Source organism: Ambystoma mexicanum, chromosome 9 (genome assembly GCF_040938575.1).
Source record: "Ambystoma mexicanum isolate Mex_15411 chromosome 9, UKY_AmexF1_1, whole genome shotgun sequence".
Classification (NCBI taxonomy): Eukaryota; Metazoa; Chordata; class Amphibia; order Caudata; family Ambystomatidae; genus Ambystoma; species Ambystoma mexicanum.
In genome coordinates this window covers 1220927237-1220946049 of record NC_090931.1, presented here as the reverse complement: position 1 = coordinate 1220946049, position 18813 = coordinate 1220927237, and the positions used below count along the sequence as shown (strand labels likewise).

General features: G+C 46.9%; 1 protein-coding gene across 2 annotated transcripts in view; it reads left to right on the top strand.

Moving 5' to 3' along the window:
- The window catches only part of RAB3GAP1 (RAB3 GTPase activating protein catalytic subunit 1), a 1600561-nt gene that overhangs the window by 77858 nt on the left and 1503890 nt on the right, over positions 1–18813 (top strand). For both annotated transcript variants that reach the window (XM_069616562.1, XM_069616561.1), the window contains exon 3: positions 17858–17933. In XM_069616562.1, coding sequence (XP_069472663.1) covers positions 17858–17933 — 76 coding nt within the window. The remainder of the gene's footprint in view (positions 1–17857; positions 17934–18813) is intronic.

Here is an 18813-nt window from a genome sequence, read left to right as displayed (position 1 = left end):
AGGGTGATTCACTGCCTAGACCCCGGGAATCCCTTACTCAGGTGGCCAGGGCATGGCCATCGCCTTTGGATCCCGACCCTGAGGGTGGACAAGTGTGGGAGGATCACCAGGGTGAGGGGTCCTCGGGGAGTGGGGGAGGAACATCTGATGGTGAGACATGGTATTCCCCCTTTCCAAATACCCCTGTCGCATCCAATTTTGTAGAATAGTCCAACTTCCGAGATCCCCCCCCCCCCGCCTTTCGTAAACAGACACTGAGCCGAGGAGGTCTGAGGCCAAAAGGCGCACCACCCATGCAATACATTGGACATGTCCCATTAATAAGATCAGGCAGGGTCAGGCACTTAATCCTAATTGCATACACCTGGCACCCATTAGCTCTCCCCACATAGTTAAAAAGTGGAACACTGAGACACACTGAGCAAGGCTATGCATGAGAAGGAGTAGTTTTTTCAGAGGCAACGGCGGAGCAGAGCAACAGGCCGAGGGACGGAACTGAGGTACGAAGAAACCTTGGACACCCCGGCGAGAGATCATTTCCTCCAAAGGGCCTAGAAGGTTGCACAAGAAAACCCAGCCAGAGAGAAAATACCAACCTCTTTTGTGTTTCAACCCTCCCGGTGGAACGGCAGTGTTGGGAAGTGCAGCTGAAGTTGTGGTATCAGCCTTGACTTCAGGGTCAAAGCAACGAAAGACGAAAATTAATTCACAAAGCCGGTGAGTTGATGAAAGCAGTGAAAGTCCGGTCTGTGTTAAATCAAACTTTACGGCAACAGAATCCGACAAATTAAGGTTGCGCGTGTGCCAATAAGACGTGAGGAGAAAGCAAAGCATTGTAAATAACTGTAAATTAAAGATCAAAGTAACAGTGGTCTGGCAAAAGATTGCCCAATCAAAAATCTCTGTGAAATGTCTGATGCCGTAGAAGCGGCGGGAAGAGAAAGAAACTGAGATACAAGATTTGTACTGTTGTTAGGTTTGATTCCGACAGAGGGAAACCTGGATGTGAGAGATCTTTGAACTTTGAAATAAGTACTGTGCTCAAAACTACATTTACCAAGAGGCCTTGGTTTAGGAGGGGAAAAGTGGCGTTCTAAGAAAGAAGGTGGAAGTGGTTATGCCGAGGTAAGGGCAAAAGCCTTGCAGTTTCAAAAGTCTTCGCAGCGGAAGGAAAGTGAAAGGAGGCTTGTGCCCGACGGAGGAAAGCCTATGAAGGTGTGATTGACGCTTGGGGAAGAGAACTCCACAAATTGTGATTGAAAGGCTTGAGCCCGACTGAGGGGAGCCTAGGTGAACTGGCAGGCTTGGGCACGACTGAGGAAAGCATATGAGAACTTGCGATTAAAGAGCAAAGAAGCCAGAGCCTGACTGAGAAACTAGTGACTTTTCATGGAAGGCCAAGTCGGCCCTGGTCCACGAAACAAACTGCATCCTTGTGTCCAAAGCCAGAGTGTGTCGCAAGGTCCAAGTGGGCCACCTTACACCGTGCTACAAAGCGTGGGGAAGGGAGTTTACTCCGCCATACTGACATTTCATTTGAAGCCTGATTTTTCCTTTTTTTGTATTACACATTCTCTTTACACATTTGTTGTATTAGAAAGAGGGCAGTCATTAGGTTTATTAGTATAGGCCATTTTATTTGTGACTAAGGACTGACTAGGACTGTATTTACTTTTTGTTTGATGGTCGAGAATACTCCCATCTTAGTTATAGGGCAAGATGGGAGTTTTCCAACCCCTTTTAAACCATCAATAAATATTTTTGAAACTTGCAGCTCTTGTGTCAGTGTCTACTTGTGGTACCATGCCTCCCTCACACCAAACAGAGTACACCACTCTAGCAAGGCTAATGGCTGAAAGAATTAGTTTAGTATAAAAAAAACTGTTTGGCCTGACTAATCTGTTCTGGGCCTTAAATCCTCCTTCCCGGGTTCATTGCTGCCAACCGCTTAGCATCCACCATAGCAACGGATTTCGCCTGTTTTTTTTTTCCCCCGGGGAAGAAGAAAAGGGAGGCACACTATATTGTAAAAATGCCTAATGTGCTGAGTTCAGGATAGCGAACTGCATATGCATTTGGATTTCCGTGCAGGCACTCCAGATGCCACTGGGGATTGTAGTGGGCAGATTCCGAGAAAATCATTGGACACATGTCATTCATGGACGTACTTCATCCCCTTCCACCCTCGCCGGAATGACTGTGTAATGAAGTACCAGTACAACGCAATAATGGAGGGCATAAACAGACAACCCTAAAATGCAAGCACAAGGTCCTCTAACTGGATTTTTACGGCCTCTAGGAACTTCACACAGTCCATGCCGGACATCCAAGGAAAACCAGTGCAGGCATATCGTGCTATAAAATAGACAGCGTTCAATATGTACTTTGATTAATGCTCTTTAAATTGTGTTAGTGAGCTGATTTTCCTTTTGTTAGTGAAGCAAGGTGACAAGCTCACAACCATACCAAAATCTGGTAACATGGGACACAACCCCAACAGCAAATATGCTTCTACTATCCTTGAAACTAGTCATTAAGATCCATTTTAATACACAGTCAGAAAAGAGGTAGCCTCTTACTTTAGATCTGTCAAAACAAGTCGAGACATGTTGCACTCACATCGGTGAAAGTGTCATCACTTACCACAGAAAATGAAAGAATTGGTAAACTCCCAGAAAATATATCCCTCTGCCTTGACTTTAACAGAAACTGGACAGCATGAAACAATCCACTGTGAAACTAAAATCGTTGCACTGCATAAAACTAGTATTGTTATTGAATAGTGGCTGCATCCTTGTAGGAAATCGATCATGAAAAAACATCAGGCTCTCACAAATGATGACCAAATGGCTGGGCGTATTCCATGTGTTGGGGGTAGATATGCAGATGCCGGTAGACCTGGAAACCATCAGAAGACTGTATTGCCTGAGCCTTTTCAAATAATGTGCTTTTTAGTTAATTCCACCAATTCTAAAGAAACCTGGAGGTGCTACTTCAGAGACGTTTCAGTATCAATCACACAGTTTCAAACCGAAGTGGTGAACAAAATGTACAAATCCAGTTGGGCAAAAACTGGCAGAAAAAGCGTAAACTGGTATTTAAATTTGTTATAACACTATTGAAAGCGGCCTAGTGGCAGCTTGTGATGATATTGGGACCGGTTATCTCTGCCCCCTGTTTAAGGGGTGAGGTTTTACTCTTGACAGGCATGTTTTCCAGTAAAAATATCAAGTTTGCACAATGGGGTAAGATTGCCCATTACAAACCTCCCGTTTATTGGCAAAATCTTGGAAAAGTAGTTGCTACACAACTACTCGCCTTAATCTTCACCTCCTAAATGACTATCAGTCAGGGTTCCACCCCAAGTGTAGCATTGAGATGCCCTCCAAATCAGGGATACATGCAAGTCCTCCCTCCTTGTTCCTCCTTGACTTCTCAGCTGCATTCGTGAACGTTGTCCACCGCATCCTCTCCCTTTTTGCTGACAGGATGGGATTCTCTGCCACTGGCCTGAATTGGTTTACCTCCTACCTCTCAGGCAGACACCGGGCCAGTTCAGATGAACTTGTTGTGTTCTGACTCCCAGTCTCCTGCAGTGACCCCCAAGGCTCCATCCTCTCACACATTTTTTTAACATTTTCATGGAGTCTCCAGGCACTCTGCTCAAAGATCCCATTTAGCCATCCACCAATACGCAGATGATACTCGGTTGTACATGAGAGTAAAAAACCTACAGGACATCGGTGGTCTCTGCGATTACCAAGCCATCATCCAGTCCTGGATGTCGACTGCCTACCTCAAACTTAAACCATCCAAAACTTAATTCGTCTTCAACGGAAGGCTATCACCATAGCAGGGTTTCTTGTCATAGGCACAGCCTCAATTCTCCTGTTAAGGTGGTCAACTGCCACCAACATGCACCCTTTTCCAGTGGATGTTGGCAAGTCAATGGGATCAGAATGTCAATCCTTACCCTCTCAAAGGGTGTGACCACCATTGATAGTGGAACAGGGGGTCCCACGGACTTGCCAGACCATTATGAACTGGGACAAGTTTTGCAGTGACCTACACCTAAACCCCCATGTAGAGCCAGTAGAAACAGGTGCTAAACTCTCCAAGGTTTTCCTCACTCCAATATGTCCTGCCAAAGTCACCTCACGGGCAAATTGCATTTGGAATTGGCACTGCTATAGGGCAATCACCAACCCCTTGCGGCAGCCAGTTCCCAGGCTCTTTGGGCTTGCTCTGCCCCCTCAGCAAGCCCAGTTTCACTTTTAGATTAGGCCATGGCCTTCATCTGCAGAGTTCAGAGAGTAGGGACACTATGTCTTTGATAGCAGTCTCTCTTTCAGAGCCTCTAGCAAGCAACTCTTGCATCTCAGACAGGTAATTTGGGTTAGACATCCCAGCACCTATCGATCCCTCTGCTTTCTCCTTTGGAAGATTAGCATAGTCTGCAGGGCCTATGCATGACTATTGGGTTGCAGCTGCACCCTGCCTCCTGTTGGTGGTTCTAAATGGCCCATCTGCTGCATGAGTACAGTCCTTCTAGGCATGTGACGGTGACCTCTCATCCCTTGCTAAGTTTGGTTCTTCAGTGACCGGATATGGCAAACCACTGATTCCTTTTCAAAACATTAGCAGGTGAAATGTTTCTGTACAGTAGCAGAATAGCGTTGATCTTCTCTAAACTGGATAGGCAGTATTGCAGTAAGGAAATGCTTCAGGGCGCACTAGCTACTTTGGCAGACACAGATACCCTTTACAAGGTCCTCTGAGCTGAGCAGTGTCTGGTGTACTACTATGATACTAGTTCTTCTGTCGCAAGGTAGAGGTTCTCATGGCATTGATGACGATACTCCTCTGGTAACCAAGTGTTCTCAGGAATCTCATCGAAGACCTCCCATTGAGGTGCACCCGCTGCCCCCAGATTCTAATACAATCGTCTGAAGTGATACCGGTGGGGTCCATTTTAGGAACCAAGTCTAGGCTGGCTGCCTTTACCCCTAATGTCTTGGCCTTGCAACTGTGGGCCTTCCTTCGATATGTAGGGCCTCAACAGTCTTTGCAGTAGCGCTCAGTGCCACCACCTCCTTCTGTCTGGTGTTTGCTACCCTGGTGCCTGACCCCCTACTATGTGAATATGATTTAGAGTACTTGTGTTTCTGATTTCATATTTCTTTTTTTTCTTCATTTCTTTTTTTCAGTGAGCAACTCTGTTCTTCAGCCTCTGCTATAAGCTTGGAGTACTTCACCTTGAAGTCAGCCAGGTGCTGATGCAAGTCTTTAGGGGAGTATCCAAATATCCTCTAACATGTTTAGGTTAAACAATCACTCATAGAAAGCATCCCACATTACTAGATCATCTGCAGAATCTATATTGTCCATAAAAAAATTCTCTATAAAAATATTGATTGCCTCACACACTTTTTCATCCTTTAGAATAAACGTCTTTAACATCCATTTATTTCTACACAACTTACCCATTCCCTTATCAATATTTAATTTCACTAAAGCATGATCAGAAAGATATCTCTCTCCCATATCAACGCTTATAATGTCATCAACCAACCTCTCTGCAACTAACAAATAATCTAACCTCGAGTAAGAGTCATGAACAGGTGAATAAAATGACCTCCAACTATCGTCCAGCGCAAATGTATCCAGAAAACCATGAAAAACATCACTTGACTTAGAACCCATAAACCTACACTCTGATTGCCTGTCAAGATAAGCATCCAAGACACAATTAAAATCACCCCCAGAACAATTCTATCACCAGTCATATTTTTCAGAGAATCTGCTTGTGTCTTAATAAACGCAATACCATTAGTAAATGGACTGTATACAGACCCCAATGTCAAAATGTTCCCCTCATTGAACATCCACCAAGATGAATCGTCCCTCATCATCCACAACATTTTCAACCTTCATACCTAAAGTTTTGCGAATTAACAGACACACCCTTCTTGATCTCCCTGAATAACAATTTAACAACACTTTCATATATTTTGAAGCACCATAAAAATTCTCTGGTTCAGTTAAATGAGTTTCATGCAGAAAGATCACATCCACTTTCTCCCTCTTCAATTTCATCACTATTTTTCCCTTTCCTAGGATAATTCATCCCCTTGACATTCCACGTAACAAAGTTCACTGACCCCATCAGCTATAAATCAAAAAGCAATTTTATTAATCATTACACATACCCAAGTTTGAGATTCATAAATCACAACAACCCTATCAGTAAAAACAGAACTGGTATAGACCAACATATATAACCCCTCACATAAAAGACACATAAGACACACAAACACAACATAGAACAAAATTGACCAATATTGTCCAACCCTGAACCAAATGATAAAGAAATAAACTACCCACTGCTGCTAAACTGCAACCCTCACAACCTATGCCCTATCAATATGTACAATCACTATATACCCCCCTTGATCACCACTAATAAAACAATATATACAAAACAGCTTTTAAATATCTATCCCTAAGAGAACTTGCCCTAAGAGCTATCCAGATAACATGTATGTCCTAACAATTGAATATTAAACATTTGTCATACAATCCAATCCAACCCCAAAACAGTCAATAACATTAAACCTCTATTAAGTAGAAACCCATTTAAACCCATAACAAGCAACACAATAATGCATCCAACTTTGTACCTCCACAGCAGTCGCATAAAAATGGATATTTCCAACCCCCAAACTAAACAATGTCATCATCAAGAGACCAATCAAAATAATTGACAGTAAAACAGCAAAGAACAGAACCACATAGGGTAGAAATAAAATATCACAACACCTTCTTTAAGATTAAATATATGCCGAGAGTCATAGTCACAGATCTATGCCATACAAATATATGGTTGGTGACTGTTGGATGAAAGTACACCATCCACATCAGTAGATTCATGACCAACAAGCAACAACCATTTTGGCTTCCTATAAGTGGTTAACACTACAACATGAGGCCTAAATGCAGAAGCGAAGGAAAAGAAAGTCCTAGTTGAACATCATTGCTAGACAATGGGACACAATGGGAATTCACAAAAAGAATACAGCCCTAATAATAGGTTCCAATTGTGGTTACCAATCAAAAATGCAATTCCAACAAAAAGCTCCATGTCTCACAAGTGTTCAGTGTCATGCTGAACTATCTCTTCATAACACACAGTATTCACAGCCCGTGTATGTGTCTGCCAGCATACATCCGTAAACCCATGCGATACAACAAACAAGAAGAATAGACGAGCTTTCGGACCAAAGCAACGTTTGAGTCTGCGCAGATGTATAGTCGGGCAAGAGGATAGAACAGTGCAGCAGGGCACTCTGACAGTTGTGCCATTTAAAAAATAAATAAAAATAAAGCTCATGTCAGGTGAGAACAAAACGAAATCGACAGCACTCTCCATTCCACCATTACCCTGGTCGGCGGTGACCTCCACTCCTGCTGTTCAACATCCATTCGTGGGGAGTTGATTAACTGGACTTCCAGAAAGAGGAAGGAGGGTGAGAATAGGATAGAAGATCTTAAATCAGAACTTAGGATTCTGCAGCACAAGTATATACGTTCTAGTAGCAAGCGGAATAGGTTGAAAATGGAGGATGCTATGGGTAAGCTGAAGGGTTTATAGTGATATAATCGAAAACAAAAAGGTCGAAAGTCAAAATGTCGAATATATAATTAAAAAAAGAATTCGACTTTTTTTTTTTGACATTTATTTTTCGACATTTTGACTGCACACCAAGCTGAAGGCAGTTTTAGATGAACCGTTTGAAAAAGGTATGTTTTTTTTGTAAGCAGAGATTTTGGGAGGAAGGGGAGAAGAGTGGACGGTTATTGGCTGGTAAGATAAAGGGTCTATCTGAGAGGTAATTTCATAAGATTTTAGATGATAGAGGGAATGTGAAGGTTAAAAGTAAGGATATTTGTGAATGCATTCGATCCTTCTATGCTTCCTTGTATTCTGAGGATTCACAAAATGATGAGTTGCTGCTGAATAACTTTTTTGCAAAAATTGAACTGCCCAGATTGTCGGGTGAGGGGAGGGAATGTTTGGATGCTCAGATTTGTGAAATTGAAGTGAAGGAGGCTATTCGTCAACTTAAAGTGGGTAAATCTCTGGGGCTGGACGGGTTGCCGGTTGAATTTTACAAAACATTTGGTGCGGCTTTGATCCCAAAATTGTGTTGTTTGTATAATCAGTTTCTTTCCGATGGGAGGTTGTGTCCTTCAATGGGAGAAGCAGTCATCATACTAATTCGTAAGCAAGGTAAAGAGTCTTCCAATTGTGGTAGTTATCGACCTATATCTCTTCTAAATGTAGACATGAACATTTTGACAAAAATTATGTCCATTAGGCTGCAAAAATACATGGGGGAGTTGATGGATTTCTCACAAGGTGGCCTTATGGATAAGAGCTATGGGTATGATAATATTAGAACTTTATTGAATATAATTGGCCTATCGGATACGGTAGTGGATGAAATCCTGCTTGTATTTTTCGATGCTGAAAAGGCGTTTGATTGTGTTAGCTGGTCGTTTTTAAATTATACTTTAATCAAAATGGGTTTTGGCCCTCAATTTTTGATTGGGGCTTTACAATATGATATCTCGGCTAAAATATGGGCAAATTAGGTCATCTCTCGATCCTTCAGACTGTTTAGGGGTACTAGACAAGGTTGTCCACTTTCCCCCTTTCAAGGACTATTAACTTTGGTGTCCAGACATTTGGTCGACCTAAAACTGGTCGAATGACATTTGGTCGACGCAATTTGGTCGAAAACCAAATGGTCGAATTTTTTTTTTTAATTATATATTTATTTTTCGGGTTTTCGTTTTTTACAAAAATGGGTTTTTAGAAAAAAAAAGGGGGGGGGGACCCCCCCAATAAAAAGGGCTAAAAAAAAAAAAATTCGACCATTTGGTTTTCGACCAAATTGGTTCGACCATTTGTCTGGTCGACCAATTTTTTTCGACCAAATGTCTGGTAACCTTAACTTTAATGCAGACAAATTGAGAAACTCTGATTGATATACATAGATGGGAAAGATTGACTTTGAGCCTTTGGGCTAAAATCAATGCCATCAAAATGGTATTACTTCCGAAAGTTTTGTATTACATACAATCCATTCCCCTAAAGTTCACGAAGAAGGCATTGACACGTATTGATAACATTTTTATGGATATTCTATGGGGAGTGGGCAGGAGACCGAGGATTCCACGGTTTATTTTAATATGTAGTATTAGGGATAGGGGTTTTGGTTACCCAGTTTTGGAAAATTATTATAAAGGGTTTCTTTTGAAAAAAGCTTCCTATTATTTTAGGGAGAAAGGGGGTTTAGATCCCTTTTGGCTTTGGAAGGAAAAGGAAATCCATTCCCCGTGGACTGCTTGTATTCGTATGGGAAGCTACTGAATTCTGGGTTCAGGATAGAGGCTTTAGCGGCTACAAAATCTGCTTTGGTCTCCTTGATTCAAGGGAATGGATAGAATTTATTTTTTTACAATTCTGCTTCTATTTGGGCAAATCCCGGATTACAGCTTGAGAACAAAATGCTGCACTGGAGGGGGTGGGCTAAAATTGGCGATGTGTGGAAAGATAGCACGAATGGTTCCGTTTGTGGACTTAGTAGAACAACATGGATTAGGCAATAGGGAAATTGATAGATACAGATCTCTAGAACGCTTGCTGTTGGAGAGACAGCAATTATTAAGTGGATCAATAAGTGACAAGCCCCATTGTGTGTATTGTTTAATGCTGTTCCGAATGTAGTTTCTAGGTTTACCAAAATTATACCGGTGCAGGTGTGTATGCGGGACTCCTGGGAGAAATTGCATAATAAATGGGGGAATGAGTTGGGAAGGGATATATCTGAATCTGAATGGGATAATGCTTCGAGGGTTACGGTGAGAGCCAGAATGGATTTAAACTTGATATACGGGGGGGCGCTGTTGAGCGCCGAACAAGATGGCCACTTGATTGTGACTCTCCGCGGCTGGCAGGTCACAGGATCCTTTTGCGGCACCTTCCTGAACTAATACCCGACTCCAGAAGACACGATTCTACGGCGGACAATTCGGGCTTCACTTGGCCCGAATCCCGACACGAAACAGTGCCGGGGATCCTGAGATCCCGACATCTCTCCACCCCTTCCCCACCAGCGAGGCGGCTTCGCGCCGGTGCCCTGCTCCGGCTGTGGGACGTGCCGGACCTCCCTGCTCGCCGGTGCCACTACTCGCTCCAGCGTGGGCCCCCACCCCTGCCAAGGCTCATTGCTCAAGGAGGCCTCCCCCGGAGCCCTGATCCAGCGTCGTTCTTCGGCCGCGGAGGGGCGGCATATACGGCTGCGGCGCGACTCGGCACCGCCTCGGAGGGCGTCCTCGGCGCTGCTGCGGCCCGGCCCTTCCTGGTCCAAGATCCTGCTTGCCGGCTACTGGGGGTCCCCCCCTCCTCAAGGATATTTTCGCGGAGGGGTCGAGCTGCGGCGCACCCCATCACAACTGGTGCCGCGCTCCCCCTGGCCCTTCCCTGCCGACATACACCGCAGGGCCCTGTGCCCAATAAGGTACGTGGTGCATGGAGAGGGGGTGCCACCTCGCTCTGCGGCCCTTGTGCCGGCGGTGCCCGCCTCTGTAACATAGGGGCACACGTTGGTCGCTGGCGCTCTCACCCGACGCAGTCGGCTCTGCCCTGGAGCTGCATCACCCGGGTATCCCCCCTGCTCCGGAATTGACTTGGGGTGCTCTGGGCCACGCCAGCCACCCACATCACACCTACCTTGAGGGGCCTCCTGGCCTGAGAAGTCTTGGGGGTTCTTTCACCCCACATTGCTGCTTTTGAGCCTCAGCCTGCCCATTCCATCGGTGGGACACAGGGCCGGTTGGTGCTCTTCCCTATCCCTCCTGCAGGCACGCTTGGACCATATCTTGATCACCGTCCTCACGGCGGCCACCGCACACCACCACTTTTAGCCCCTGAACTACATCTGAACTCTCCGGACTGCGCCTACCGCACTGCCGGGGGCTGGTTGCACCCCCGCGGCTCTGCCAGCGGCAACGGGCCTCACATATACCGGTCCACAGTCGCTGACCCCCCCACCCCCTGGGAAATTACCTGCTCCACATCATCCTTGCATCCTGCCCTGTGTGTCTCACGGCCTGAGGTCCCGCACCTCTCTTTCTTGAGCGGCTGGTAGTCCCCCCCCTACTCCATTGGAACTTCAACATCATCAGGATGACCAAGGGGACCGCAAGGAAACGGAGCACCATCAATATGTTTGCGAAGACGCCGTTGAGATCGCCAGAGGAAACCACCGAGCAGGCTCCCACAGCGTCATCATCCGCCACGGCCCCAGAGACTCAAAACATGATGGACTTTGTTCGGGAGGGCTTCACCGCACTTCACTCAAAACTGGATGACATGAACGGCACCATATCCTCTATCAAAGCCCATATTGAGAGGACGGATAGCCTGGTGGCGGAAGTTGAGACAAGGGTGGGCTCCGCTGAGGATGCATTGGGTGCCCTGTGCTCTGAAGTCACCGCTCTTTCCAACCGAGTCCTTGACGTGGAGAAGAGGAATGAGGATTTGGAATCTTGATCAAGGAGCAATAACCTCCGTATTATTGGCGTTCCCGAGAATGAGTTTCATGAATCAATGGAAGATTTCATCGAGCACACACTACTGACGCTCCTCGATTCACCCAAACTCTCCCCGCAATTCTCCATAGAGCGTGCACACCGTGCCCTAACGGCTAAACCCAGGCCTGGCGCTCCTCCTCGGCCCATCATAGCCCGGGCGCTGAATTTTCGGGACCGCAATGCCCTCCTCAGAGCCGCGAGACTCAAGGGTGAGCTCTTACTGGTTGGCGCAACGATCCACCTTTACCCGGACTTCTCAATGGCCGTCCAGCGTAAACGCAAGACCTTCCTGGCAGTTAAGCGTAGGCTGCGTGATCACTCAATTAAATACACCATGCTCTACCCCGCCAAGCTCCGCATAGAACATGCCAACCGGGTGTTGTTCTTCACTCTTCCAGAAGAGGCCTCTAAGTTCCTGGATGAACATTTCCCAGGCTGATTTCCCCCCCCCCCCTTGTTCAAGGCCCTGCAGCTACCCTTTAGCCCGGTCGGGGAGGGCCCATGCCCGGCCACCTTCCTGCGCTGGAGTCACACTGGGTTCACTGATATGAATAGGTGCCACGTCAACATGTGCAACATCTCCGCCCAAGTTACGTGCAAGCTCTTACTACTGGCACCCTTTTACTTCACTTGGACCTGCTGCGGCCCGGAGAGACGCGGCCAACCCGGCCCACAGGCCCCCAGGCGCTGATGCCTTTGGTTTGGTTTTGGTTGAGGGGTTTTGGGTTTGTCATCCCTCTGTTTGGGGGAGAGATGTGGGAGGGGGTGGGACATGTTGGGGGGGTATGTTACAAAAAGCTTGGCGTTGGCAGCAATTACGGACCGGGGGTGGTACTCAATGACTGTTACTGCAGGGCTGCCTTATTGGCCCATTGGCCCATTGGTTACTGGTATTTTCTCTTATATACTCACCCCCGTATCGATGTCTGGAAGTGACCTGACTTTTATGAGCTGGAATGTTCGGGGGTTGGGTAATTATAAAAAGATGAGGCAGCTACAGCTACAGGCTGAGCGTCATGGATCCAAGGTTCTTTTTTTACAGGAGACACATGCCCGCACAGAACAATGTATGAGATTTGCTAAATCATGGGGCTCCCACAGATTCTTCACCGATTTCTCTTCCCAAAGCCATGGGGTCATGAGACTCATTCATAAGAGTCTCAAGTTCACTCTCATCTCTTCACACATAGACCCTCAAGGCAGATATGTACTGCTTCATGCTACGCTTCAAAATAAGGAGATCGTCCTGCTGAACATTTACGGTCCCAATATAGACGATCCAGATTTTTATGTACAGGTCTTGTCCCTTCTCGATGGCTTTCCTCTTGTTCCCATCCTCTGGGGGGGGATTTTAACACAATTTTTGATGTATCCCTCGACCGATCGGGGTCCAAACCTCGTCAACTCTCTAGAGTATCCTACGCTGCACTATCATCCCTGCCCCGTCTCGCCATGGTGGATGCATAGAGGTTCTTTTACCCGGATTCCCGCATTTACTCTTTCTACTCCTCGGTCCACGATTCTTATTCCCGTATTGACAGATGGGTGATCTCCAACGTACTATTTAAGAATGTCATACAGTTAATGATTCTCCCCAGGACCCTGTCTGACCACTCTCCCGTGACTATCACCATAGACTGGGGACCAGATCCCGACCGCACCCGATGTTGGAGGCTGAAGCCTCTCTCCCTTCTGGACCTGGAGTTTTGTTCGAACTCGAGCTATCTATCGAGGAGTTCTTTGATACAAACACAGGCTCGGTGGCATCGCAGGCCATTCTATGGGAGCCCTTCAAGGTTTACATCAGAGGGATAGCGCTGTCGAAGGAGAATGGTGTCCTTAAGTCGATCAGCAGGGACCTCGCCGAGAGCGAATCTAAATTATCGACCCTTGAGGCTAAATGTTCACTTCACTCCACTCCGGGAGCCCTGGCGGACATCGGAGTGGAGCTGGATACGTTCCGATCCCTTGCTGAGCGCGAACAGAAATTCTTGGATAACCCTGGCATGGCGAGAAAATACGGGGAGGGCGAACGCCAGGGCCGATTTCTGGCAAGACTTATTCGTCACGAGATGGGGTCCCCATATATACTTGGGATTGAGAGATCGGACGGCTTTATGGCTGTCACCTCACAGGACATCAATACGGAATTCTTCACGTTCTATGAAACCCTATATTCTAACTCTGATGAGGTGCCGGCGGTGGAGATTGACTCCTTTCTCGATACCCTTCCCTCGTCAACTCTCACTCCAGAAGCTGCGGGTTCCCTTGATTTCCCACTTACGCTCGAGGAGCTCTCTGATGCGATTGACTCCCTATCCTCGGGGAGGGCCCCCGGCTCGGATGGTATCCCAGCTGAATTTTATAAGCGCTATAAATCACTATTGCTCCCTCACCTGATGGCTCTCTGGTAGGAATCGGTTGAAGCCGGTGTATTTCCCCCTTCACTTCGCAAAGCCACAATTACGGTATTACTTAAATCTGGCAAACCCTCCTCACAATGCGGTTCGTACCGCCCGCTCTCACTTATAAATTGCGATGTCAAAATATACGCTAAGGCACTAGCACTCAGGTTGGCTCCCTTCTTACCATCTATCATCCATCCAGATCAGGGGGGCTTCATCCCTGGCCGCTCTACCTCTCTGAACCTTAGGCGTCTCTTTAATATAATTGATAGAATAAACCCCGAGACACATGCGGTGGCGGCCACACTTGACATGCAAAAAGCGTTTGATTCGGGTTCGTGGAGGTATTTGTGGCGGGTCCTAGAGAGCTGTCAATTTGGTCTCTCTTTTCTCTCCTGGGTCAAATTGCTCTACTCTGATCCCATGGCTAGGGTCTGCACCGGCGACCGTTGGTCCCCCCTCTTTAGAATCACCAGGGGGACGAGACAGGGATGCCCCTTCTCACCCTTGATCTTCGCCATAGCAATAGAGCCCTTCCCTGGTATGCTCCGCCAATTTCACGCACATAGAGTACTCCGTACGGCGGGCCGGGCAGATGTAGTTTCCCTATATGCCAATGATGCTCTGCTGTTTATACGCTCTCCCTCCATCAATTTACCCCCAATGCTAGAGGACGTCATACATTTTGGCCGAATTTCGGACCTTCAGGTGAATTGCTCGAAATCTACACTCTTCCCTCTCACAGAATGCACCCCCCCCCTCCGGACACTCAGGGGTTCACATGGGCCCAGTCTACTTTCACCTACCTGGGGATCGAGATAATGCGCCATTGAGCGCTGACTTTCAACGAGAACTACCAAAAGTATCTCACACATTTGTCATCTAGGGTTCTAGTCTGGGGCAAACGCCCGATATCCCTCGCAGGCAGGATAGGTCTACTGAAAATGGTGGTGTTGCCCCAGTTACTCTACAAGTTTACCAACATCCCCCTGTGGCCAGGGGGGGGTTTTCTTCCGGGAACTGACCCGCACGGTCAATTCCTTCCTCTGGCATTCGGGTGCGGTCCGCCTCAAACTGGATACCTTGTCTACCCCTATGGCTTATGGGGGCTTTGGTGCCCCTGACTTTCTTAAATACTGGCTGGTATCCCAATTCCAGTATACATCCCACTGGTTCAACACGACGGACCCCCCCCCCCCCCACATGTTAGACTCGAGAAACTTGCAGTCAGCGACCGTGACATTCGCTCATTGGTGATACAATCCGCCCCTCTGGCACTGGACTCACAGAGCCCGGTCGCCTGCACATCCCTGGCATTGTCAAAAACATGGAAATTGTCCGGTATTGCTTACGCCTTTCATGGTAACCTCCCTCTCTGGAACTTCCTACCGGGGGTCCCTCGGGTGCCACCGGCCATGGTCCGACGCTGGGCCGAGGCGGGATACGAGTTGCTGCGCGATGTGTTTGATCAGGGTATATTTGTTGAATGGCCCGACCTCCCACTGCCCTTAAGGAGAGGCCAGTGTATATGGCTCCAATACTCATCCCTTCGCAGGATCCTCAAACGTAATTATCCGACGTTCCCGGCCACACCACCGGACGACCCCCTCATTGAGGAACTTGCCTCCCCCTCACCCACTAGAGGTAAAATATATAGACTATACACCATGCTGCAGTCCAGATCTATTCCGGAATTCACTAAATTGAGGCGGGCGTGGGAGGTGGACCTTGGTGTCGAAATGTCTGATGAGCGCTGGGCACATCTGTGTGAACGCATACACCGGGTGTCTTTCAACTCCCGCTTCAAACTGATTCAGTTTAAAGTCCTACATAGATTCCACTACACCCTGATCAGATTGCACCGCATGTCCAGTGATCACCCCTCTAGTTGCCCTAGATGCGGCCTAGATGCTGCCGATTACATTCATATGATTTGGTCCTGTCCCCATCTTTCACAGTTCTGGGAGGCAGTCGGCTCGACGGTGTCTGCTATGCTCGATCATCTCATCAGTCCCTCCCCGGTGGTATGTCTCTTCCATGACCTCCCGGGCCTCCCCCAGGACTCCAAAAAACTAGCTAGCCTCTGCATGCTCCTCGCTGTACGATCCATCCTATTGTGCTGGCTTCGCCCCTCGCCTCCCACGCACGCCCAATGGCTAAGAGCGGTCACGTGGGCCTCGGACTCTGAGGAAGCCTGGTCTCACCTACAACCTACCCACTCTAGGCCCAGGAATATCTGGCTCAGATTCCGCTTTTATATGTCAGACCTGAATACGACACCGGCCACATCTCCTCTAGCTGCCTCCCCACACCGACCCGGGCTGTCGCCCCCATCATAGTTTTCTAACATTTTGCGCATGTTATAAAAGTGCCCAATGGCTATTCTCATTTGCGATGTAACCTCTGTTTGCCTATACTGTGTATTTTTGTATTCGTATTGTACTTGCCTGGCGTTGTTCGCCTGTTTTTTGCTGCCACGCTAAATGAATAAAAAGAAGTTTAAAAAAAAAAAAAAACTTGAGATACATTCATCAGCGCATTTTGGGACGTATCTGTTGGACACCAGTGAAAATGAAAGAGCGGGGTTTGAGAGTCAGATTTATGTTGGGGTGCTCTCAATCAGTGGTGACTTATTTACATATGCTTTGGGAGTGTGATAGAGTGCTGAATCTTTGGACGGAGGTCATAGATCAGGCAGATCTTGTGATACGTAGGTCGTTCCCTCGAACTTTCATGTCTGCAGTTTTCCTCTCAAATGAGGGTAGATGCCTGGAGGTCTGTGGATTGATAGGGCGTTGTTAATGGCAACAAAACATATGATGAAAGTTTGGAAGTCATGTAAGAAACCTCATACTGATAGTTGGATGGTGGATATGCGCACGCTTTCAAAGTATGAAAGGTCTTGGGCATCTCGGCTTCATAGAGAATCTGAATATTGTGAGAATTGGGATTCCTTTAATCTGTTTGAGTAAAGTATAGAGTTAATAGGTTTGTTGGAATATGGGGATTGGGTGGGGGTTGATGTGCTGTGTTTGTGTTTTTAGTTTTTTCTATTCAGGGTTCTCATATTCCTTTCCTCATATTCCTTGTGCCCCTCACATTCTTTCTTCTGGGGGAATCTGAAATATCTCAGATGCTGAATCTATGATCTCCCAGACCTTTGCTTAAGAGCCTCTCTCATTAAACAATACTTTTCTGGGGAGACTAATTCAGCTGCAGGAGCATTACACTACCACCATGTAGCAATGAACTGCGTGAATAAGATGCTTTGTTCTAATCACTCAGAAAGGATATCTGCCCTAACCCCATTCAGACCCTCCCACATTTTTCCAGAGATTAGAATTGAAAGGGAGGTCTGCTACATTACCTGTCTTCGAAGTGATGGCTTTGTTTGTCTCCTTTGCTGCTTTACGCTGTTGCCCTCGTTCCAAACCGCATTCGATTCCCACTTCCCCTTTTGCTTCTGGACAGTTAGCTGAGCTCTTTGCATCTCGCATTCCAGTTCTCAGTAGCTGCGTTAAGTTCAGCATCAAGAATTATGTTGAGTAGATGGCACTGTGAAAATCTTTATTTTATGTAAATGTCGCTCACATTCATTCCATTAACCGTTGACCTGTAATTATGATAAATAACCAATTGTAGAATGTGTGTACAGCTGTTTGTTTTTTTTAACCTGTACCGTACCAGTGCCATAAAATTTAGCTGCTCAAAAGAATTCCGTGGGAAGTACTGTGACAAAGATGTACAAAATGTGAGCCCAAACAACATTGTAGCATGTGCACTTTTTTCAGATTCATTTCAAAAGTAGAAGAGGTTTTGAATGATTGGAAATTGATTGGAAACTCTGCAAGAAAATCTCCAGAAAAGGTATGTTTTTTAAAAATATATTTTTACATTTATTGACCTCCTGCTATATCATGTTTGTGAAATTCTCGCTGTTCTTTGGGTTTTAAAAGGCACACAGCACAGAGTGACTGTTTTGTGTGAGCCTTGGAAGTAAATGGGCAGTTACTCCACTTACCAGCTTTCTAAGTTGAGTATTTTTCTTAATCGCAATGCTCTTTTGCACTGCCTCCTGCCCTTCGTTGATGGAGATCAACTCACAAATTACAAAGCATTTTCCAGGATCCTTTCCATGCTTTCGCTATCCATCTTCTGTACTACCGACTACTATTGTGATTGTTTTATGGAATGCTTGCTCAATCATGAACACCTTTCCTATCACAGTATGGACCCAATTCATAGAATTAAGCGCAGGGTAGGCGATAGCGCTGTGTGCCGAGAAGGAGCGTACGCCAGCCGTGGCACAAATAAACTATTGCACAGCACGCATATTCATGGATTAACCGAGGCATCACTTGCTGTGGCGTAAGGAACATCAAGCTGCGCCAGTAAAGCCCCCAACACGCCCCCATGCGCAGCAAAAAGCCAGCGGAATGCCCAACACGGCGCAAGCCCCCCGCATCATCCCATGTCCAGCATACAGCCCGCCTCCCAGGCAAATCGTGCGAAAATCTGTTGCAGACGGGGCACACGCCTAGTTTCCACACGATTTGGCTGGGGTACGTCCTGCAAACTGCAGGCAGGCCCCGCCTCATGTCCCCTCACCAACACCTGCGATGGCAACCTGCAGGCAGGCCCGCCTCATGCCCCACCACCAACACCTATGACAGCAACCAGCAGGCAGACCCCACCTCAGGTCCCCCCACCAAAACCTGTGACGGCAACCTGCTGGCAGATCCCGTCT